Source organism: Seriola dumerili, unplaced genomic scaffold, assembly GCF_002260705.1.
Source record: "Seriola dumerili isolate Sdu_G_001 unplaced genomic scaffold, Sdu_1.0 BDQW01000068.1, whole genome shotgun sequence".
Lineage (NCBI taxonomy): Eukaryota > Metazoa > Chordata > Actinopteri > Carangiformes > Carangidae > Seriola > Seriola dumerili.
Window position 1 is genome coordinate 16,589,001 of NW_019174323.1, and position 26,001 is coordinate 16,615,001.

Here is a 26,001-nt window from a genome sequence, read left to right on the forward strand (position 1 = left end):
TTCGTCCTGCAGTTGTCATCTGTCACTACGTCTGTGTTCCTGCTTCCTTTCTGTTGTGGCTTTTTTTTTTTAGCCACTGACTCAGTAGTGATTTTGACAAGGAGTGGGATTTTTGATGCAAATTGAAGCAATGGCTAAAGCAATATTGTGTTACGTGGCCACTATGACAATGACAGGATAACAGTAAACGCTAAAAGTTCAGCAGCTCAGTAACGTCAGACATTGTATAACTTATTATAACACTGTACTACTTCAGCCGCTCCTGTAAAACTCCTGGTCAGTGTGAAACGAGGAAAAGGTGTGTTTCGTTTTCTATGAATTCAACTTTTCATTTGTAAGAAACTACTTCAGTTTCCTCCATTTCCTCTGCTGCAGCTCAGACTGTTGATGGGCCCAACTACATAAACCTACAACAACTAAAAAACTTAGTTATTCTTTTAGAGAACTGTCCTTTTGACCTCCCAGTCTCTTTGCTTTATGCCCCCCCCCACACCCTCCGCCCGCCTCCCCATCAGCAGTTTCAAAAACCTCTGAAATAGACCAATTAACTGAGACTGAAATATTAACGAGATGATTTACTCATTCAGTAAATCATTTCAGAATTCCCTTTTACACAAATTTGTTTATCTTGAAGAAGACCACCACAAGAAATACTGACGGCTCCCTGTGACCTGGAGATAATCAGTTTAATTACTTTATAACAAAAAACAAGAAGAGGGCGCTGTTTTTGTTTTTGTTGTTTTGTTTTGCATTGACGACAACAGATGATGGTTTAAACAGTGGCGACGACCACTGTATGTATCACTGCCGTGACGCGGGTGAGCTGCTACGTGGCCGCGACGCCCTCGACAACCTGTGGATAACAAAGACAAGGTGCAGGGGAACGAAGCAGCCAAAGCTCCTCATTGTGATCAACACAGTCCAAACAACCCTTTCAATCATACGGCGCCATTTTGGGAGCCGTCATCTGTAAATGCAGCCATTACCTGTTCTGTGAAATCTATTCACTCTGTCACTCTGTTTTCTTTAAATTCATCGTGTCGGCTCTTATCTGTGTGATGAGGTTGTGGGAAAGGACAATGGAGGGTTGACGGCGGTGATGGTGATTCCTTAATTTTCATAACTTCGCTCCTGCATGTTATTAGTAAGTAACGTGAAGGGAGTGAAACCACTCACCGTCTTCCATTACCTGAGCTCTCTCGACAAGCTCTCCTCTATTCCTCGTTAATTCCTCTGCGCTCGTTTTAGTGAGCCGCCTGCCGCTTCTATTGAGCCATAATGCCTCTTCATTACAGGACTGGCTTCTATTGAAAGCTCCACAATGATTTTGCTCTACTCTTTTATTCTCTCTCCACTCAGTCTCCATTACATTAGTGGATTTATATTTTTTTCCAGTTGCCTTTTGTCTCCACAGCGGTTCCAGCTTGGAGAGTGGTGAAGGCCAGTTTATTTGACTGCTCTGTTCTTCTGGATCTTTTGTTTTGATTTTTTGATTTGATAAATTAATTCATCTTACTTAATCATTTACCTTCTCCCACTTTTTATCGCCCTAAATATCGCCTATTATTTCGCTCCTGTATCTCTCCTGTTCCTGCCTACCTTCCTCTTGCTACTTGAGTCAGCCTTTCCTTCTTTTCTTTTCTTTCTTTTAACACCCTGTGGTTTCATGCCATGCTGTGGAAATGACAAACTGTCAGCTCCCCTGAGAGAGAGAGAGAGAGAGAGAGAGAGAGAGAGAGAGAGAGAGAGAGAAAGTCTGCAGCTGGTATCTGGACACAGCTGGACGTTTGTGGCGACCTCTACACCAGATGGACGTGGCAGATTGCACTGAGCTCACTGCAACCAGCGGCTCATTTGCACCGATTGTCTGGATCCTCTTGCTCTCTCATTAAGGGTTTAATGACAGTCGAGATCAGGGCCAAAGCTGAATAACACAAACATCTATAGCTGTCCGGGGGGTAAAGTCACACTTTGAGAGAAGCTTTACTCTTTCTAAACAAGTAATGAGCTTGTTTATTTTAGCGCCACGTCATAGTTTTCGATTTATCCAGTGAAATTTCTCAACGTCCGATTGACAGATTAGATTCGTGGTTCTCAGATGATGATGTGTTCACGCTCAGACAGTAAAGACTGCTTTGAGTTTAGCATTCAAGAAGCTTTACTTGAACGTTTGGCAGGTGAACGATTACATACGTGGCTCACTGCACGAAAACTAGCGAAGTACGCTGAGTCAACGTCAAACCAAGATGGACGTTTAAAAGAGAATGGCTCTGGTAATTGTAATGTGACTGTTAGATGTGCCTGGCTAATGTTTCACCTGGCAAGCAAAATCTAAGTGTACATAACAGGCTCAGGTTCAATGTAATTGGACACAACTTACAGAACACACCAGTCTGATATGGATTTATGAATACTTCGTGAAAAACCTACGGGCTTTATCCTTCCATCCAAGCATTGAGATGATACAGATCCAAAGTCAAGGCACTATAATTGGTCAGTGTTTCTTCAGACTTTGGATTCGCTCACTTCTACCTGTCAGTGCTCAGAGACGAGGCAGAGGCCTTTAACTATCCAATCTTTACATTTCAAAGCCTGAGTCACGAAAAAACTCTCCATTAGTTCGCGGGGAAATCAACAGCTTTCGTGACAGCTGCGTTCACGCTGCATCCTCTCCCCTGGTCCCGCCTGTCAGGCTGAATGAGCTTTATTTAAAAGTCAGTCTACAGATGGACAACTCAGAGGAGATGCTTCGAGGCTCCCCGGGCGCCTTGTTAAAGATCAGCAAGGGTTAACTGTTGCACTGGAAGATCAGAATAACACCGGGCAACCGGCCAACCCCACACACACATACACACACACACACACACACACACACACACACACACAAATTCACATTTACTGATTAAAAAATATAAATAAAAGCACACATGTGATTCAAGAACACACAATCCCATTCATGTCTCACCTGTTGAGAACACACTAAAGATAAAGATAAAGATACAACAGAAACACATAAACATTCACAAGAGCCACTAATGCTGTTTTCTGTGCTGTGGAACGAATTTGTGATCAAGATAATGCCTGTACAGCAGTGTGTGTGTGTGTGTGTGTGTGTGTGTGTGTGTGTGTGCGTGTGCATGTGCGTGTGTTCCCCAGCACCTGCTTATTCAGGTTGGCCCGAGGCACACTGTTATCTGTACTCTGTGGGGTCGTTGGAGATAAAACTGCTACACACACACATACACACACACACACACACACACACACACACACACACACACACACACGTACACGTATACACACACACACACGCACACACCAAGACACATGGGAATAGCAGCTGTCCCGCCCCCCCACTGTGAAAGAGGTAGGCTCATTTTCCCACCCAGTGGTTAGCCGCACGCTTAAGGGAACCTGCACATCATAGAGCCTCCGGCAAATTCCTGCACACACACACACACACACACACACACACACACACACACACACACACCAGTCTATGAAATCAGCTGCAACCTGAGTGCTTTTTGCCGTCCCAACAGGAAAGAGAGAGCAACAGGGACACCGCCAATATCATCCTGTCATCATCCATTGGCAGAAAACAAAGGCAACCAAACGTCAGTCACAACAGTTTGTCGGGAGAAAATAAAAAGTAGTGGGAACATTGTCGTACACAATCAAACAGACTCGCACTAACAAACACAGAGGAATACCTACCGTGAGCGTCGCGGTAGTAAGCATGTGTGACGCTCCGGAAACGCTCCTGACCAGCAGTGTCCCAAATCTGAAAAGGAAGAACAGGAGCACGTCATTTCTACACGTGCCACACGAAGGCGTGTGCATGGGAGAGCGACTCGGGCGTTGTCTTTCAAAACAAGAAAAATAAAAAGCACCCGTGTGTGGATTTAACACAGTGTTTATTAGCTGTAGTGTAAGGTGCAATCATTAGCATGTCCGCTAAGCTAGCTACAGTGGCGACCTCTTGTTACCTACAGGGTCAGCATATCAGCCTCAAGTCTTAGTGCTCAGCTTGTTACAAACTTCTTCCATTTATGAATTATGGAGGCCACTGTGGTCCTGACAAGAGCTCAAGAGGATCTGCAGAGAAAAATGGCAGGAAATCTCCAGATCCAGGTTGTGCAAAGCTTGTCGCGTCATAACCAAGAAGACTCTGATCTGTGCCTCGAGCACAATCTCTGTCTCTGAGCTCTGCAGGCGGCTCCTTTCTAAAGCTCTGTTTTCATTTTGTCATTTTGGGGCACTGAGTGACGGAAAAAATGAATTTAAAATGATTTCAGCAAACGGCTCCAACATAACAGAATGTGACAACTGAATACATTCTGAATGCACTGTACTTTTTGAAAATAAGAACTAAATTGTATGCTACCCAGCCAAATGGGGTTGTGTTAGAATGAAACGACAGCATGATCTTTCATTTTTACTTATCATACATACAGTGCAATGCTACGACTGCCCAGCTTTACACTGCTGCACAAGAATAATGCTATTTATTTCCATTTTCTTTTTTTTATGGATCATCAACCGGTGAGGATGCTGCGTTTTTGCCTCGGACATAACCTTCTCTTTTTGCACGATATCATGCAGCCTTTTACATCGTTCATGTTTTCACTGAAACTATTAAAATGTCAGCCAGAGATGGCATTTAAAACCAACTCTAGAACCCCATTAGCTTAATGAGCTAATTACCTGGTTGTGGCTGATAAAATCGGTCAAATCCTGCTTTTTTTTTTGAAAATTATTTCTATGTGAAATCAGGACTCATTTATAAAATATTTAGACTATGTGGTGATAAATCTGCCACTGTTGTCATTGTAAAACTGAGTATATGTCACGCGATAACAGAAAGGCTGAATGGACTCATAGAACAAAAGAAACATAAAGCCACTGATGAGCCGCATTTTGCTGGTAAACTGGAGTTAATTATACCTGCACCAGACCGTGCTTTGTATTGCAGGATATTACAGTGGTGGAGTCATTACAAACACAATGACACTGACAATAGTGACTGTGTTACCATGTTATTCCAATTGCTGTTTCACGCTGGCGTAACTTTTCAGTCACTCTTTCTCCTCTCTCCCCCATTTCTCTCCTTTCAACACAACCAGCCAAGGCGGATGGTCGCCCACCCCCTGAATCCAGTTCCTGTTAAGAGCAAGTTTTTCCTCTTCACTGTCACCAGGTGCTTTCTCATTGTGGGAACTATTGGGTTTCTCTTTATAATATTGTAAGGTGACCTGACTCTGTGAGGCGCCTTGAGATAATGTATGTTATGATTTGCACTGCTGATGCTGATAGTAATAATGCTGGAACTGAGAGCGTGGCAGGGAGCGTGTGCTTGTGTGTCTGTGCATTTGTGTTATTGTGTAAAAAAAAAAAAGACATTTAATAAGTTGCCTCCCATGAAAGACGCACCCAATAAGCAGCAAGATACATCATCTCTTCAGATTTTAATTAAAACCAGCAAGCACTTAAGAGGTTTCATCTTTCTATATCACATTTTCTAGCTGCAGTGCGTGCATCCATATGTCTTCAACATAGTGACACAAATTAATCCACAGCATGCAATTTCAGCATTTCTTTAAGCTGCTGACATTTTAGTGACTTTCAGCTCATTGCGTTGGTCTCATGACTGGCAGCTTTAATGTTTCTATTCAGTCTCACTGCTCCATCAGTTTCCAGAAGCATCAGGCAGCTGAAAAGGCTCCACTGTATTCTACCTGCCCAGTAACGGACGTAATTACTCTTCAGTTACAGCGCCCACGTCCGGACAATTTGCATATGTATGAGCAGAGAGCAAAGGTTTGTCAAAACAGGAGCAGAGAGCGTCTGAAGCCTTAAACAAAATCATGACCTATCAAACTATCAAATGCCCCATTTATTTCTTTCCATGTCACATTTTTTAATAAGTCAAAAAGTATCTAAATGCCTGTATGTTTCATTAAACTTGTTCCTGAGATATCACCTGAAATATCACATTTGATGGACAGACTGATGGATGAACACAGATCCATTAAAAAAGGAGGAAGATGAAGGGAGAGAGAGAGAGAACGTAAGCGTTGCGTAATTGAGGTGGAAAACTCATCAGACGGTATCTAATGCTATTTTTGAACGACGAGGATTCATCGGCATCTCTGCCGGTCTGTGTCTCTCATTGATAACTTCCAGGCTTGATAATCTGACGGAAAGTCAGCTATTCCCTCTAGTGTCTTCAGTCAGGCAGAGCAGCAGGCTAATTGACTGATAGAGATTAACCAAGGACTCATTAAGTCATCGTTTGGGCTCCTTGGCCCTCCCACAGCAAGTAATGAAGATGTATGGGAGGTAGTTACACCATGGGAAACAGTTGCTGGTGATTTGTTATTAAAAAAAAAAAAACACATATCTATACACACACACACACACACACACACACATACATAGAGCTCTTTTTTTTTTTCTTACCTGCAGTTTCACCTTTACTGCGTCAATGCTCATAACTTTATTCTGAAAGACATAAGAAAAAAAACAAACTGTGAACATCACTGAGAATCCGCAGACACTGAAAGCATGGCAACAGACACTTGACACAAGTGAGTAAAAACAGCTATTTAAAACAGAGCAGATGCATTAAAACAATGCTTTCGGGCCCTGCTGAAGGGAAGTGATCTTTTCTAAAAGGAAATAGAGTTTAGAAAGTAAATCCTGTGGCGTACGGCAACGCTGATGTATTATGGTTGGCTTTTTGTGACCACAGTTGGCACAATAAGGGCTTGGTCTCTGCTGCGAGGCTCTCTTTTATCAATGTGATGTTGTCAGCACACTGTAATATCTATGGGTTTATGGCAATGTACACACACACACACACACACACACACACACAAACACACACCTTTTGTTATGATGAAGGCCTTTGTTTCAGGGTGTTGCATCATTTACCAACACCGTGGCTGCCAGGCAGTTTAGCATAGTGCGCGCGCGCGCGCACACACACGCGCACACACGCGCGCACACACACACACACACACACACACACACACACACACACTCTCCAATACCTCCGAGATATCTTTTGGAGGAAAGTAATTGATTGGAGGCATCTTTTCAAATGGATAACCAAGTTGATGCTCAGCAGCTGCAGCAGCTCCTGTATGATTTCCAACTATTCCACTAGATAGAGAGCAGATCTAACTTTGTCATCTATCATTACTGAGGATGTGATAATACTGGCAAACCTGATGGATGAGCACACTGCCTTGGTCAGGGCCCAGTGGGAATATCAGCAACTCTATCTAATGGGTTTCACAGGGATTTAGGTAGAAAGATGCCTAAAGGAGGCAGGTTTCCAACTGATGCATGTGCAAAAACTAGTTTTCAATGCATTTTAAACATGTATTGCTATCCTACTGTGAAATGAGTTAAAATACAACACACATCTCTGTCCACCAAATGCTTGCTGGGATGCTACTGCTGTGTCTGTGCCTCGATGATGATCCCCCGGGTACTTTATACATTTCCTCCATCCTGACAGCCATCCAGTACCTGCCTCTTAGGACAGAGGGGTGGTAGGTAGGTGGTAAGGCTCCCTTTCTGCATGCAAATGTAGAACGGGAGCACACGCTCTAATGTTCCTTTGTTGATGAGACCACAGAATTTGGTATTCAGTTACGTGCTTTGAGGTCTCTGTGGGGCGAAAGATGAAGACCTCGGAGGAGCTCTCCGACTGCATAAGCAGATTCAGTAGTTTGTGGTGCAGAGGAAGACGACGGCTTTAAGAACTGGGAGAAGAGAAGAACGTTCTGAAATCTGACAATTAAAACCAAAAATTGACCATTTGCTAAATTCTTCCCCTGCACAGCAATTGTCAAATCATAGTTCAGCTTAGTATCTAGGACTAGGCGTGGCAGCCCTGTCAAGGTTTGGATTATTCCACACAAACCAAAATCTGTTTGCGATCAAGGACCCATTGTTTAAAAAACTGCATATACGCATTGAGAGAACAGAAAACAGGTGCAGCAACAGAAGTGAAGAACCAATTACACCTGAGAATTGACAATCTATAATAAGAACAGTTTTCAGGGCAGTTTTTCTATCTGTAGTTTTAACATGTACAACAGAAAAGGTACATTTTAAATTCTGCACAGTGCATGGTATCCACACCCTGTCAGACAACTATTGTGCATGCTTAAAAATATTTCTGCATGTATGTCCTTCTCTACAGACCCATTAATGTTGATAAAAACACTTTTTGCAGATCTTGTGCTTAAGCTGCAATATTCACATACCCTGAGACTGAGCCGAGGGTACAATATGTACAGCTTGGGGACAGAAACTGTGGTGAAATGGTTTTGCATTTTCTCTCAGGTAAGGAGTGTTAACATGCTGACCATGAGTTCAGTTACTGTTCTGTCGACTTGTAGATTTAAGGGGTAGCAGGAGATGGAAACAGCAACCAATGCTTTTACTTTCAGTAAAGCTGGGAAGAAACCAGCACAAAAAGAATAACTAATATGACATAGGTTTGGGTGGCATCTAATTTTTTAATACCATTAAACCCCAAATGTTCCTGCAGTATATGGTATTACCAGCTGATTAAAAATCACACTGTAGGGCTTTGAGGGAGCCACCAATAGCTGCTATACAGTTTCCTGCCACTAGCTGATTTATGTTCCATTAAAGTTTTTAACATATTTTTACAGTGGGCCAGTGGACCATCACAACATCCATAAAGTTTTTACCGTCCCTGTCCGTCCCTTCACCCGCCCTCTCTGTGTGCCTGTCATTCAGGGTGCGCAGAGACTTGTCGCCTCTGAGGAAAAGCTGTGACATAACATTCGATTATGATCGCTTCTACATTTATATACCTTATAAACGTTGAAATACCTAGTCTTTTTTAACTGGTTATTTATTTGACAAATTTCATTGTTTACAAAAACTTCTATGATTTTCATAGCATCTTTCATCAACAAACACATCAATAGACACCGTTTCTATTTTCAAATACACCAGGATACAATATTACTGTCTAACCCTAATACCAAAAGAAGAAAATGTGAGTTCAGTGTGTCCAGAGGTGATGGATGGTCAGAGAACTGCACCAAAATCCCTGATTAAGACAGGACTGAGTCAAGGAAAGGAGCTGGCAGCAGAAAACTTCTTATCTGTTGCCCCAATCTTAACAGCAGAGAAACTGTAGTTACGATTGTTTTTCACTGGCAGATGAAAAAACCTTTTCATTCAGGCAGCATATCCAGACTCTCAAACACAACAGTGGGCAGGTTGCCAGGTCAGACAACAACAAGAACTCCCAAATAATGAAAGTGTAACCCTGAAAACCTACCTGTAACAACTGAGACCCATAAGTAAGCTTTGAGTAGTTACCTGAGTAGTGAACCAATGTCCAAGTTGATGGAGGTAAAGGCTGTGCTGAGTCATAGTCAAAAGGAAGAGCATAGACCAGTGGACGACCTTAATTACAACACAATGTATTTAGAATACTTCGGCATCTATACAAGAAAACAAATACCCCAATCAGTGCACTGCGTGTACCATTACTGAATGTGAAGAAAGGGTGGGACTTGCTTTCTCCCTCCAATAGTAAGTCAGTACTGCATAATTTGACCAATGACAACAGAATAAACTTGACAGACACATAAATCAACCAAATAACTTCTAACAACCTTAATTTTGTGAACCGGAAAGCAGAAGGAAAATAATATTATAATCAAATAAAAAAATTAATAAAATTTTTTAAATAACATTAGGAAACTCTGGGTTACAAAAGGTGGCTGCTGCATATAAAAGGAGTGAGCAAAATTTCATTTAATTAAACAGAATTCACCAGGTTGAAATTGATTAAGGTATGAAATGGAGAAATAAATAATAGGTTGGAGAAACCCTACAGGTAGCCAGTTCTACAAGTGGCTCAGCACAGTGTATGTAAATCCCAACAACAGAGAAATCCTTCTTTGTTTGATCACTGTACTTCATGCTGCATCACCTGCACCAAAAGTTAATTTGCTGTAGATCCACAGGCGATGTTGGTAGCGTTGAAGCCCATTCACCAACAATATACCTTGCCTCATTCTTAATGCATTTCATCCATATTGCATGGGGATATTGTAAGGTATAGTTACTTTACCTTACAAATGGGGAGCATGTGACAGCTCTCAAGCCTCATTCTGACTGCATTATAACTGGAAAGAATAACTCCTCGCAGGCAGCCACTAGAAACAGTGAGGTTTGCCGTGCAGAACAGTTTACACCGACAGAAACTTGGGAGAAGCTGTTGGAGGGTTACAGATTTTAACCTTAATTAGTGATCTAACAAGCGCTAAAGGTTTGCTCACTGATTCATGAAGAGCAGCACACTGAGATGTACATGTATATTTTGCCCAAGAAGGAAGGAACCAACAAGACTGTTATCTGAAGGACAGAATTAGTTATTCCAGCAAGTGTTCCAGATGATATACGTTTATGTTCCAGTGATAAAGCCCTTTAGCGATCACAATAATTAGCAATAGGAGAAAGTCAGTTGACAAAAAACAGTAGACATTGGTTCATTTCAATTATGACTACACTCTTAATCAGGTTTGTATTATAGTAACCATGACATCAGAGTTAACCCATTTTAACCCAAACTTTAATCTTTCAATAAATCAACTCTACAAAACTCAACTTGTGGTGTCCCCCAAGGATCCATCCTTGGCCCCCCTCTCCTAATTCCAAAAAGACAAGAGCACATTAGACCTGTTTAAGCCTCCCTTCACTGGATACCAGTTTTTTTATTGAATTTATTTAAAGATTGTACTAATCTTGTTTAAAGCACTTCATGGCTTGGCCCTAAGCTATGTTGCTGAATTGCTATACAGCCCAACCCAGAACACATCCTCAGATCTACCGGCAGGGCTCTTCTGGCTGTTCCTAAGACTTAAGGCTCAAGACTAGGCAGGCCACTGCTTTTATACCCTTTCCAAGGAGGGTCAGGGCATTAAAAGAACAATTAAATTCAGTATTTTCTTTCTTTTTTTCTTCTAAAATTAAACATAACAATTATTTTGTTAAAACTGCACCAAAGGCAATATGTTTGGCATTATGCATAATCGACCAGGAGGAAGCTGAGCTTGAATAAAACACATTAGGTAGGATTTTGCAGGTGCAGCCATTCCAAATCCATTTGCTACTGCACTTCGTCTCAGCCTCTGAGTGGAACACTCTATTCAGCTGTCCAAGAGCAGATGTTTCAGGGCTTTCAACCATTACAAGAAACCAGTAATGCCTATTTGGAGTCACTAGAGCTTTGTCGCAATATGCAGTTTATTTGCTTCTTTTATGCAACACAGAGTGACTGTGTTAATGGCTGATGGGTGCAGCACTAACAGGGATTGAAGCTGGGGTGATACAGTGACACACAGTGTTACCAATGTTTTACTTTACACTGGAGTAAAGATGTTAGCAGCACTGTGTGTAGGCTGGCTGTTTACATAACTGTGAGTCCACAACACCCTCCTGCAGAATGTTTCAGTTTTGATGTGAAATCTATCAACTATCAGCAGTGAGCAGATGGAAATATGTGAAGCTTCTACGGAATAATTAAAAAATTAAAGAAGATTCTAACAGTCGCACTGGAAATAAATTAGGCTGAATACGCTTCTCTATTTTGGATCAAGCCTATCATATGATCAATATGTGTTGCCTTTAAACCATCTTTTAGATCCTGTTTATTATAAGCATCACTTAAATGAAATTGAATTGAATTGACTTTGCCAATAACACCAGTCATTAGCACCTCTTTTTAACACCACCTTTTTCCAGCTCCACTATACCATCTCACTGAGTGTCTTTGTCACTATTATTCAAAAAGATCATTGATTAATCTTGAACTATCAAATAAAATATGACTAAGAGTCAGTCTATGGCCATGCTCGCAGCTCTGTGAGGCCGTACCTAAGGTAGAGCAGTTCTTTAAGAATGTGAACATGTTAATATGCTCACAACCCTGCTCCAGTCTCATATCCTCTGTGTTGCTGACCTAGAAAAATCATAGAAACTGTGTGACTCACACAAGGAGGCACATGAGAATCACACACCTGTACACATGTAGACACAAACCCCCGCATGCAGTCAAAACAAAGACTTTGTCCCACCTCTGGAATTATTACAGTGAGTGCTTTTGAAAAATAAATTAACAGTCTTGGCAAGATCTGTAGAGAAGTTTCTAAGATCCTGTTTTGATCCTGTAAATCCAGATTTCATTGCTGTTAGCACATAAACACATGAGTGTGAAGTGTGCCGCAAACATCCTCGATGTTAAGGTGTTGGTTCTCTATTTAAGGTGGAATTATATCTTTACTTGCAAGAAAAGTCACTCACTTAAATCTTAAACCTTAACTAAATACTAATTATAATCCTAATCACCGTTCAAGATGAACTAATCCTAAACCCAAGGTCTGAATCTAAATTTACATCTTTTAACAAGAATTACTGCCTCCACCAACCAGTCAAGTTGCAGTTACATCCATGTTGTGAGGTCACAGTGACATTGACCTTTGACCAACAAATTCTAATCAGTTCATCCTTGAGTCCAAGTAATTATTCCACGTTAACAAGAATGAGACAGACGGGCTGAAGGACAACCTAAAAACATAATGGCTCCGGTCACGGCAGGGACCGGTGCAGTGGCATAAAAAGTAAAGAATGGGCGAATCAACATCCCTGAAAAAAAATTAAAACTCAAAACTGAAGATGTAAAGCTCCAAATGGAAGTATGATACACACACACTTTCTTACATATAAGCGATAATCTGCATGGCCGCTCTTGTAATGATTTTTCAAAAGCCCCAGGTACCGATTCTATTTCATCTCCCCTCATCTTCTCTCATTCCCCCATTCTTCTTCTCATTGACCGCCCGACCTCTTCGCTTACTCTCTCTCTCTTTTCTCCCCCTTCTCTTGTTTCGATTCCCTTATATTGTGATGAGGTCCGCCAGAGCTGCTCAATAACCAGAGTGATGGAAGAGCAGTGGAAAGAAGGAAGTCAGAGAGTGAAAAAGATTTTGAATAATTTAAAAAGGTGAAATAAGAGTTTACTGTGTGTGATTATGAGAAGTCTTTCTTTTTCTCTCTGTGTACAGTGGTACAGAGGTCACAGCAAATTCTCGCTTCAGATTTCTGCTTCTTTTCTTCTCAACAGTTTTATGAAGCAAACAGCCATCTGTTAAACTAGAAAACTACAGTCTCTCAGGGTCATTTTTTGGAAGAACATTCGCATTACTCAGATGATAACAAGCTCTCCAGTCAGAAAGAAAAACACAGTGTTGAACGAGGGCTCAAGGATGACTGTAGTCCTGCCTAGAGACACCTTGAACCAAATCCAAATCAGATTACACTGATATGGGTCAAAGCAAGCCAGCTCACTGAAGATTTTAGCTTGTTGTGGAGTGGCCTCGATGTATTGATTTTTTTTAACTGTGCTGAAGCCTCGAAGGCAAAGTTCTCCCACGTGCAGGCCGCTGCTTTGTGTTCTGCACACCCCAAATGACAGGCATCCTGAGAGGGTAGAAAAATGTATGTTCAGGTAGGATCCCTTTGCTAATGTTAAGAAGCTGATTGAGAAAATAGGCTTTTAAGTTTGTGCTTACAAGATGATCATAATGGACTTCCGTACTGGAACTCAAGCAACATTTGACTGCGTGACTTTTACTTGTATTGCCACTTTAACTGAAGTAAAGGATATGAATGCATCTTCCACCATAAGTTATAGGTGGCTATGATATGACAGCTACAGCCAATCACATTCACTTCTTTCATCTTAAAAGCAGGCTGCCAGATAAGAATCCTGATGAAACTTTTCCTAAGAGGAAACTTCTTGTTTGGCATGTGCCAAGTTGGGAGCATTTACAGGAGCCCAAATATTAAATTTGATCTGCTGCATGCAGGCGGGCAGCAAAAAGCATGATATTGGTACCAAGATTACAGGAAGCCACATTACTGTGCCTCTCCTCCAAATCTGGTGTGTCATGAGTCACCAAAATACAAAACTGGGGAGGTGAATAAAACTAAGTTTTGCACTGTGTATAGTGTATAATGCAGACTGCAGGCCGGTAGATAAGCCAAACATTTTCAGCCATTGTCTTGTTTGCCTTTGGTTATAATTTCTCAAAATGGTTGTGGCAAATATGTCAACTTTGTAGTCAATGCCAGCATTTGGGGGGAAATGATGAGAAACATTCTGAATTGTTGGAGTTGTTGTTTTTTTTTTTAAATAAAATATCATCTTTCCGAATTGGTGTGCCCACTTACCCTTTCGTGCTTCATCCCTAAAATTTTACGAAGGGGGTTCAATAAGGAGTCGTGGTATTCAGTGTTGAAAGTTGCCACAAAAAAAGGTCTTAAGCTATATTTTAAGGTGTGTGTGTTTGCTGATAAGCATGGCAGCGGTAAAGTGGCAGATTTTTTGAAATTAGCTTTGGCAGACTGACAATTTTTTAGTTTGCTGTGCAGTGTAGACACCCACACACTGCTGCCCACACACACACACACACACACACACACACACACACACACAAATATACATGCAAACAAAAGTAAAAGAGAAAGAATAACACACATAATAGACGACAGCAGACAGACATACCAACCAATTATTACAACTCACAGACAAAAACACTTGACAGTCACTAAGACACAAAAGGATAATACACATAGCCACACACATACTTACACACAATGCTGGGCTATTGACAAATGACCCTTAATATTCAACAGCAGCCATAAGAATTAGACAGCTCTAAGCTGTCAATCAACCTGCCAGCCTCACCGGCCCGGACTTTGAATATATATGAATAATCAGGACAGAAAAGAAGAAACTCTGGAAGCCGCTGACAGACTGATCGATAGGAGCATCCTACACATAAACAATAAAATATGCTCTTTTTATCATTTCTATATTCCAAAATTTGTTGTTGATTCATTTTCTGCTGATTAACTTATCAATCAACTAATCCTTTTAGCTCTAATGGTCACCGCTGTGGTTGTAAAGCATCAGCCTTTATGCAGCTGTGTAGACAGCTGTGTTGATTCAAACTGAAACATATTTGTTTGGCCAGATGTGCACAAGATGGATGAAAGCCAAATGATTAAAAAGGGACCTGAAATGTATCTGGTGAATGTGAAAGCCGTAGAAATGTCAGTAAAAATCCCTCTTTGCACAGGAAACACTTTTCCATTTGTTTTCTCTCTCGTCCAGGTGAGTTTGGCTAACTCCTGCCCGACCATCTTTTCAACTTTCTTGCCCTGTCTGACTTCATTTTAGCAATGTCAGTGCTCTCCAACATCTTAGCAGGTAACTTACAATGTCATTACAGCTAATAACAATGGGTTGTCCAAAAACCCTGAACCCTGAAAATAACAAAAAGAAGACCAGAGTTATCATCCGTGTTAATTTACTATAATTTTCAAGGTTTTACTCTAATGAGGAAGATCAAGACGAGCAGCGCAGAAGGAGGGTTCTGTCTGGGTTAGGACTTTAACACTGACCTGCCAAACAAGATATTTAGAGTGGGAAAAAAGCCAGGTGCTTCTCTGGCAGGAGCCGACACAAACAAAACTATTAGCATTTAGCTTTCAGCTCCTGTTAGTTTTGTCCCTGGCTTCTACTTCACTATTAGGAAGTAAACAATGAAACATCCGCCAAACTCTATCAAAAAGCTTCTACAACAAACACACACACACACACACACATATGCATATTTACATGCATTACCTACGCATGTCTCAACAACACTGTCTAATAAGTGCTGACTTAATGACAGCTAATTATTTCAGTTTGCTGGCTCTTCAGGTTTTCAGGAGGAAAGAAGGGCTCAGGTAAAGAGAATAGAGAGAAAACACAGAGTGGCTCTGCAAGAGATGAACACAAAAACTACTGAAGGCACTCACTTGACAATGACAGATGTGGTCTATCGCGAGTTACTGAAATCAAAAGTTCAGAAATAAAAAAAAAAAGTAATTTCCTCTTTCTGGCCCTGGGTTCAAATAAAGCACTGTAGCATGAACACACATTTTGCCCCTCTTTCAAGTCCTTTAAAAGAAATATAGTTTAATGAAGGACCTACAGTATTTCACTGATGAGAGGAAAACAAAAAAATCAATGAATCCCTGGTTTCTCACACACTGTAATCAGCATTCAATGCCACGCTAATTTTAATTGGGAGCAGATCTGCCATAAAGAGGCTTTGTTCTCTTAACGACCTCTCTGTCACATCAATGTTCATAAAATTATAATGTTACTGCATCTTTATGTTCCATCAGTTCTTCAGATTTAAAACCAAATTTCACTCATGACTTGAATAGAAAACAAAGCAAAATGTACCACTGTAGGCAAGCACCAAAGTATTACTACTTGGCAACGATATATACTGTGTCTCAAATCAGGTACTTCAGTCAGTACACTCACATGGTAGTAGTTGGTAGCGCCTGTTCTTTTCCTGCTCAAATCATCTGCTGTGTAAAATGAAAGGAATGTGAATTGATCAAATGTGTTTGTTTGTTTCTTTTGTTCTTGTTTTTTTGCTCTTGTAATTGATCAGACTCACAGTAAGTGATTAAATTCTCATACACCTTTATTGCGTTCTCCCAGTCCACCTCGAAAATCCCCGGCATGTCCCGTTACTCTTCAGTGTATCTACACTTCCACACAGACACATTCCTCCACATGCGTCTTTAAATGAGCTCCTCAAACAGAAGGAGCAGCCTTGCCATGTTAGCTCAGCAGTCTGGAGGAAATGGACATTTGCTTTTGATAAAAAAAAGCCAACAGCCAATTTATTTAGAGCCGATAACAAAGCACATTCTGACCAAAGGCAGCACATGAGCGTTAGAGGGATTTAAACACATGTATATTTGTTTTCTGGTTTATCATTAACAGCAAGATTGTGTACAGTGTTACAAAAGGAGTTGAAGGAGTTTTTCATTGTGCTTTTTCATTGTGATCACTTGTCAATCAAATATTCTGGCTGGTACTGGGATGCTTTTTCCTTTCTCTGTTGGATTGAGTTTGAGTCTGGCTCTCCTTTCTTTTTCTCTTTAACCAAAGTAACTGGTGACTGCTCATGTTAACCATTCACTTCTTCCCATCAGCACGCATCATCATCCCATGCGAGAGGATTTTAAGCCGTGAAAGAGGTGAGGTTGCATGATGGGAAATGTCGGTCAGTCGGTCGCTCAGACCGGACTAAAGCATCTCAACAGATATTGGATGATTGCCTTGAAAAAGAAGTTTCCTCATGACTTCGATCATCCTCTGACTTTTCTTGCAGTGAAACAAATCTGTTGGATAAGATTGCCACGAAATTTGGTAAAGATATTCATGTTCGCCAAAGGATGAATTGTAATAACTTTGTTGACTCTTTAGGTCAAAATCATAATTTGCTCCGCGATAGCCATCTTGGCAGGGCCTGACTCCGCCTAACTCTCAGCTAATCCAAATATGGGCAGAGGTGGGGCGTGTGAGGAGCCAAGACTTCCTTTATAAAATTTAAACAGGTGCTTTATATAAAAATCCACCCACTTCACGTTTGCATTGAAGGAGGTATTTAGCTTTAGAGACCAAAACCGTTTTATAAACCTGTTTATATCTGGCAGTCTATGGGGATTGTCTCACTTTTAGAGCCAGCCTCAAGTGGACGCTGGAGGAACTGCAGCTGTCGGCGCTTTAGTGTTTGCCTTCGTTTTTCATCTCGAGCTGTCCGTCTATTTTGGTCTATACTCCCATGACATTAACACCTATTTATTTATTCCAGGTAAAGGCACATAGAGAATTGTTATACCGCAGCACGTACGACTAAATCTGTTGGCTGATTTTGCAAAACCTCATCTCTTCTACCCCTCCTCCTCCTCCTCTCCTCTCCCCTCCACTCATGTTGCAGTGGTTTGGCACAGAATGGCTCACACCCTGTATCTGGCAATAAGACCAGTTAATCCTGGATTTGTCACCCTCTGTGACTCTCTTTGTCTCCCACTTCCTCTTCTTCTTCTTCTTCTCTTTCACCATTTATTCTTTCCTGTATCTGCCTTTTTACTTTTCTTATTATTAGAAAAAGAAAATAAAAAAAGGACCCCACACCCAGCTTCCCTTTCAGAACTTCATCTTCCCTCCTCAGGCTCTTTCCTTCCTCCCTCTCCCACCTTCCTCTGATTCCCGTTCCCTCGTGCTGTGCTCTGGCCTGACCTCTGTGATTTCTGTGAAGGTCCATCTGTCGATCAAGTCTTAAAATATTTAACCTTGTGTTCCTTTTCACACATCAAACTCCTGAGACGAGACCATCCCCTTACCCTCTCCTTCATCCATCTCTTCCCATATTACAATCCATGTGTTACCCCCCCCCCGGTAGACCGGTATAGCTGTGCCTAAAGCCTAATATGAGATATGTCTCTCCATCTGTCTCTGCAAAGTCTGGCTTGAGGTTTGGATAGCCAGGGACCCGTGGGAGCTTTCTGTCTCTTTCTTTCCCTTCCTTTATCTCATCACAAATCTCAGTGAAGATTTTAGATTTGGGGGCAGCCAGCCACAGTGAGTCTGACTTGTCCACTTTAAAGCTCTGGTCTGTTCCACTTGTCTTCTCTCTTTCCATCTCAGGAGAAAGCTTTAACATTCCCCTTAACCTGTTCTTTTGCACAAGCTCCCAGTGGAAATCATTCACTGGCGCAGTAAATGAAACCGATTTATATCATGATATTCCATCCATATTAATTTAAATGAGGCACAGTTGTGTTTGACGGGCTTGCATTATAATGATTATGGTAATCAAAAGTAAGAAAGCTTTGTTTTGCATGTTTTTCTTTCTCACTTGCAACAGCCGTCACACATGCAGAAACGTGATCCCTAGAGGAGCTTTTGTTTGCCATGATTACAGACACATAATCACAGAACATTACCATCATTTGTATGATTACACTCTTCTTCATGTTATCCACTTTGATCCACCACTTCATTCAAGCTATGACTACAGAGCTCATTCTAGGAAGCGAGACCTCGTTCTCTTGGCGCTGTTTTCATCACACGACCATCTTGGATTGAGATGTGTCCCAGTCGGCGCAGCCTGTGTAACTTCGACAAAGCTACAATGGAACGGTGAGAACAAATAAACCACCAAATCTGATCGAAATGATTCACGATACCTGCATGAACAAAGGCAAAGAAATGTATTTTACTGAGACTCTATTTCAGCACGTTTACACGGATGATACATGAAACTATTTGACCAGGTGACTATGGTCCAAACGAATCATTATGTCAGTGAATTAACCATTACATAACTGACAGTGCGAGCAAGCGTCAGTTGACCACTTGTTGTCATTGTATAAATATTGATTAGTGCAACTTTAAATTTACAGCGTACGTGGACAAACATACAGTTGTTCAAAAACGTACTGAACTCACCCTCAAGGAATTTATCTAGGATGTTTTTCTCTACCACAAAGTGCCTACTGCTTCTGTCTGGGCGTCAGGATGAACTCAACAGAACCCTTCATTTTAAGGGTGCAGCATGTAATGCCCCAATAAACCATTCAATCCTTGCCCAGACAAGATAGTATTATCCAAACAATAGGCTGGAAATCCTATTATGGTCCGTGGCATTCTCCCAATAAGTCCTACTGGGCTTTAAAACTCCTGCTTAAGCTCAAGAGTTATCTCTCTGCATTTAAAATGACACAGTGAGCGAACTCTTACTCAAGTATTCTAGCAGCACAGTGTGATAATATGGCATTTTGCTGAGGCTTTGATTGTCAAGTAAAGAAAGTAGGGGCTGACAGCTTGATGAACAGTCGCCAGGTAGGTTTACATGGAGCCTAATATTCCAATTCTAATCAGATTAAAAGCCTAAAGAGATTAGAAACGCTCCGTATAATCACCTCGATCAGAATAAACACGTCTAAACTGATTGAAATTTCAATCGGCTGCAGAGGGGGAAGTTTAAGCCTTTTCATAAAACAATCAAAAACATTTTAAACCTGATTCATTTCTGACTGCGTTCTTTCTGCACATGGCCTCTGACTTGACGTAGATCAAACGGCGGCTTCCAAGCTGAACTCCTCCGCTGGGGAGTTTGTTTTTAGCACATGAACAGATGATAGATATCCATAAGGGAGCTGATCAAACACACGCCAAAGAGATAAGATAGACGACGCCGTCGAGGAAGACGAATGCATAATGTATTCACCACTTTTGTGCATGTCACACAGCTGTTCCAAGTAAACGCGTTGACGCATGTAAACACCAGACTGTGTTAAATGACATCCCGTGTAAACAGTTAATGCAAAGTCTTCAGTCAGAATGAAAAACAACGCGCGCGTCTCACGAGTTTTGACGAAGACGAGGGAATTTTCTGGAGGGTTTGCTGTTTTTCTAGATTGCGGTCCTGCTTATTTGGCTCGTACGTGTAGGAGGTAATGTGTTTGCGATAATTAAAAGCCGCAGAGTAATTTTGTTTTCACATCTTGGTAGTTGTTGCCTTAATTCATCCTCTCTCCGCCCTTATTTTCTTGGAAACCACAGTTTGATTATTGTGATTACTGAGTGGAGCTGGCCTTTTGTCATTGCACTTCAGAGTCTGAGAAAGGAGAGAGGGGAAGGGAGGGAAAGGGAAACAAAGATAGATAGAGCTTAAAAGGAAACGTGTGTGTGTGTGTGTGTGTGTGTGTGTGTGTGTGTGTGTGTGTGTGTGTGTGTGTGTGTGGCAGGCTGGAGGGGGTATACGGAAGAAAATTAGTTGACTGAAGGGAAGATAGGACAGATGAAAGGACAGAAGATGGAAAAAGAGTCTTGGGCATCAGAAAATCTTTATTCTGTATGTGCAGTCATGCAGTTCATCGCATTCTTGCTTACTTGTGTGCATATATAGCATGTGGGTATGTGTCTATGTGGCTGTGTGTGTGTGTTTCAGTGAGGGTAAGGCACTGCCACCCCTACCCCCCCATCCCTCCACCCCTCTACTCTGCTGCTCATGCTTCACTCTCCAGGGTCAGCAGTGAGAGGCAGTGGTACGCTGTGATAAAGGAGTAGCCAGAATAGAATTACGCAGTCAACACACACGAGCATTCACGCTTTGTGTTATACGGCTACTTCTGCTTGTGCATGTTTCCTGAATTCAGTACAGTATTGTGCATTTCAAAACACACAGGGTCCACCTGGAGTTCATGGGTTGAAAATGGGTTTCTTTTAAATAGCACGTGTTTAGCACTGTTTGGGTTTTGGAAGTCTTTATAAAAAAAGGAGCTCATCAGGGAGCCTTCTGAGGACATCTCACAATAGTTTGAAACTCAAACAAACGCCTGGAGCTTTCACTTCAGTGTGTCTTGTTTTGTCCTTGGTTGCTAATCCTGGACGACATTACAGCCTGGGTATACTAAAAAGTTTTATTTTAACTTGTGTTATAATATATAAAAACAGCCAGAGGATGACTGAAAGATTTACACACAACACATCTGAGTGCACAGCTAACTATTTTTAGTATTGTGGAGTTGGATAATACAATTGGAATACATTTCACATTATTGATAAGACTGTTTTTCCAGTATTGATATACAGGAAAAGTAGGTCAAGCCCCAAAAAAATAGCTTAAAAATAAATAAATAAATACTCAACTGATGTTCAGTGCAATGGAGTGTGTGAAGAGTTATAATTCAGCCACAGGAATTATAACTCCGACCTAACACAAGACACCACTGTTTGTTTTCCATGTCCTACAGCAGGTTTCTTTTTTTTTATCATGAACATGTTTTTTCCCTGAACCTTTATTTTTTTGTGTGTGTAACCTAATCTACCCACAACCATAGAGATGTCACATCATAAAATGGATCTATTTTTCCTCACAGTGATTTGCAACGGTTTTGGGAGGCACAGATAAACAATGTGTTCCTGTTGATAGTGTTGCCAGATTAGCAATAATACGAGTTGTTCTGGAGGGCAAACGATGGATAATATCATTTCACTTTGGAGGATTTGTTGCAGAGAAAAACTCTCACACAAAACGTCAAAGACTTTTTTCAGTTTATAATTAAAATTTGCTGAAAAACATTAATTAATTTGGACAGGATTTTGCATAATGGTTACACAATATGCATACAGTATCATATCAGTATGATTCCACTAAAGTCAATTAAGACTGAAATTAATGATTACTTTCATTATTGCAATTTCATTAATCTATTATTAAGCTGCAAAAGCTGCAAAATGTTTGATTTCAGTTTTCTATTATCTGGATGATTAATTGATTATCAAAATATGTGATTTATTTTCTGCTGACTGACGAATCAATTAATCATCTGATTTTTTCAGCACATAATAAAATCAAATTATTGTGCTAATTTTTTTTTTAACTACTGCATCTGAACGGAAACAGAATTCAAATTAAACTGGCCTTTTTTTCTGATTGGATTTACAAAAAGTACATTTCCATGGTGACAAGTTGGATAAGAAATGCTGTAGTTCTGGTTGTGGTTCAACTGTTTAGTATTCAAGAACGATGTTTATTCAGCACTGCCCTGTAGAAGGCAGAATAAAGAGAACAAAGGTAATTTTTAACAGTGGTGGTTAGTTAACGCTGTAGGCTGTTCCGAAATAAACCTTCAATAACACCAGGGCCTTGACTTTTGGGACAGACAGCTCATCTGAGCTGAGGCACAGTGCTAACTTTGACACTGTGAAGTTCGAGTCTAAAAAAAAACCGATTTCCTACATTAGAAACAAAAAGTGAAGGGTACATAGGATGGTGCTACAGGCACAGAGAACAGAGGCAGTGGTTTTCAGAGAGTTGCGTGTTGCTTTAGCCTTGAAATAGCTACAACACAGAGTAAACTATTTTCAGCCGTGTTGATGTGCTTGTCAGAGCTTTCAGCTCCACTCCTTATTGTTCCCTTTGTATCTTTACTTTTCCTGTGTCCTTGACTTCCACTCATTCATAGTAGCCTAGTTTTGAAAATTCACTTGTTGTTGTTGCCATGTGAGATCTGTACATCGTTGTTTATATGGGCTAAATGTAAAGTTACAACATTGTAACTCCCTCACAAAACCATGTTTGATTTCTGCGCTGTGGGAGTCTGGTTCAGTGATAACATGGAGATACTGTTGTAGAATAGCAAACCCAGTATTACAGACATGAAGAATGTCTTATTACAGTAGGCGAGAGAGGAAGAGGGAATAATGTTGAAATGTCTCATTGTCTTGTCATCCTTCCACCATTGGTGTTCTCCACTTTGTAATCAATGTCAACTACTCTTCAAACAGTCTGTGAGAGGCTATTTCCTGTTACCTGATCCATTTATTTTAGGATCAAAGCCTTGAAGGAACGTGCTCTCCAGATGTGGAGGACTTAAAAGGCAATAAGAAATGAATTATCTTGGTCAGAAACAGCTTAAAATTCAATCAAAAACTGAAACTGGAATAAAGTCATGAAGAAGAAGTCAGTTTTCAACAAAATGCTGCAACAACAATGATTCAACCAGCTGTTTACTCAGTTTATGAAAACAGACACAAAAGCTGGAGTGAACACACTGTGTGCGGTAGATCTTTCTGTTCATAAATGTCAATGATTACTTCAGCAAAAAGAAAAAGGTACACAGAGTTATGGGCGTGAACACACATACAGTAGATCCTAACAAGAGCAGTTGGAACACACTAACTCTGCAGTGCTATGTCATCGGTGGAAACTACGGTGGCCCTGAGAGCTCAACGCACTGCAAATTAAGAAAACACATGCAAAAGACACAAATGCGCTTCATCAATTTGACACATGCACTTCAAGTTAACCTAGACTTCATGGTGTATAACCGTGCTAACTGTACACAACAAAGATGGCAACAGCTGTAGCTTCAGAATGCTTAAAAGACAGTAACATTGAAACGCATGAGACAAAATTTCACTTTTGTAAAGTAGAATAAAATGACTCATTTCTGTTGACTAAAATAATAATTAAGTGACTCAAATGTGATTAAAATTAACATAAAACAAAAAAGTGACTCGCTTAGTAATAGCTCAGCGCAGAGACTGTAAACCAGACATTCATATTGTTGTTTCCATAGTGGATCGTGTATACATGTGTTTGTGTGTGGGTATACAGGCTGCATAGAAATTAAAAATTCAATTTGTGTCAACTTCAGTATCACCTTCACATTAAAAAAAGAAACACAACCACGCTGCCATCTTCAGCAGAGCTTGCCCTCAGCCGTGATTTGTGAATCGCATTGTTATGGGATTAGAGTTGATTCATTAAGGTTGGGACATGCAGGCAGCGAGGGGACTACGTTATCACCACTGAAGACACCGAGCAGGAGCATTAATTGATCACCTAGGTAACAGCTTGCCCTTCCACCACTTTCAAGATAAGGATAAATTATGAGGTGGGCTGATCTATATGACCAGAGAAGGGCGGGAGTGAGTACAGCTCAGTACAGCTTCTTCTCACTCGCAAGTTGTATTACATACTGCATTTCAGGGATGCAGAAAGCAAACGTTGTCCTTTGATGATACAGCATACCTGATTTTAAAGCCTGAAACATCCCCTTCTGCAGGTCTATGAATATGCATGACTGTCGTGTGCAGATGCTCGCTTACGGGTCTGCCGGTGTGTTCAGCGTAGTTCAAACATGCTGTGTGCACTCTCTGGGGTTAGTCGGGGTAATGGATTCTAAAAAAAATCTTAATTTAGAAGAAGAAGAAAAAGCACTGAAAGTTCCCTAAAGGTTCCATGCTCCATTAGGCCACTGAGAAAAATGGCTATGTGAATGAGATGTTCTGTGACTCTCGTGATTGTTTGTGGACTGTGATGAACTCCCCAGACAGTTTTTCTCTCAGCCTTGAATACATACAGAGGCAAAATGGATGAATAATTTGTCTCTCTTATGGGTGATTGGGATATTTTCAATTCATAACTAAGGCTGAAAACATGGTTACATTTTTACATTAAAAAAAATCTTGCCCTGAGCAGCAATAACAGAAAGAAACCTGCCTAACAAATGCTGCAAAATGCTGATCTAACTTGTGCCCCTGAATGCAGCACTGACTATATAAACCTTGATTTGCCTTGTAACATGCAGAAGCTTTAAATAGGTTTGTAGTGAAAGTATCTGGACTGAACAGAGACTGTCCTCCTGTACAAAAAAAAAAAAATGAGCCCATAGTTACGCTTTGTTGCTAGGCGACATCTAGTGGCTGTTGTCGTTATGACAGGAGCAAAGGGGAAAGTGCGGTGACGTCAGGAGGAGGCTGTGGTGGATGGATGGGTCAACGAAACACAGGAGAGCGGTGTGTTCGATTCCCACGTGAAACCAGCAGTTTATGTTGTTTCTTTTATCCACGGGCGTTCAACAAAGTTAACCGCGTTGTTATTATTGTAACCATGACAACAGAGATCGTCTGAAGTGGAGGAAGTACTTATTTTAACCCGAATCAACATCTTTTCTTGAACCTAACCAAGAAGTTTTGGTGTAAACCTAACCAAGCCACGACCGTTACTATAGTAACCACTGTGACGATCGGTATGCCGCTCTCGGCACAGTCGTGTTTTTTCGTGGTAACCATGACAACCGAGGTACGGTACGCAAAAGGGCTATTTCGGGGTCTATTTCAAGAGACACTCTGGTATCACAGGGCTGGGAAAAAACGACCTACATGGTTGTTCAGGCTGGAGGAGTTGTTGACTGAACTTTGAGTCGGAGGATTGATGCTTTGTTAAGTTTAATTTGCTTGCTTGTTTTTGTTGCTGCATGTTAGTGTAATGTGTCTGTGTGTGTCTATTGTAATATTACCTTTTTTTTTTTTTAAAAGTCTAATTTCTGAGTGACTATGCCTTGCAGAAAAAGCCTAGTTATACATTATATGTGAAATTATCTTCCCTCCCATTTAAAAGATAATTGAACTTGTTCCCTATGAACAGACTTTAGGGATTTGTTTGTTTTGGAGGAAAATATGATACAATTTTCTCCTCATGTTCCCAAAAGCCTCGG

At 40.9% G+C, this 26,001-nt stretch overlaps 1 protein-coding gene across 2 annotated transcripts in view; it reads right to left on the reverse strand.

The window, feature by feature from the left end:
* LOC111219829 (ras-related protein Rab-26-like) overlaps positions 1 to 26,001 on the reverse strand; it is a 75,949-nt gene that overhangs the window by 30,339 nt on the left and 19,609 nt on the right. For both annotated transcript variants that reach the window (XM_022742645.1, XM_022742646.1), the window contains exons 3-4: positions 6,463 to 6,504; positions 3,718 to 3,784 (exon numbers count right to left, since the gene is read on the reverse strand). In XM_022742645.1, the coding sequence (XP_022598366.1) occupies positions 3,718 to 3,784; positions 6,463 to 6,504 (109 nt within the window). The remainder of the gene's footprint in view (positions 1 to 3,717; positions 3,785 to 6,462; positions 6,505 to 26,001) is intronic.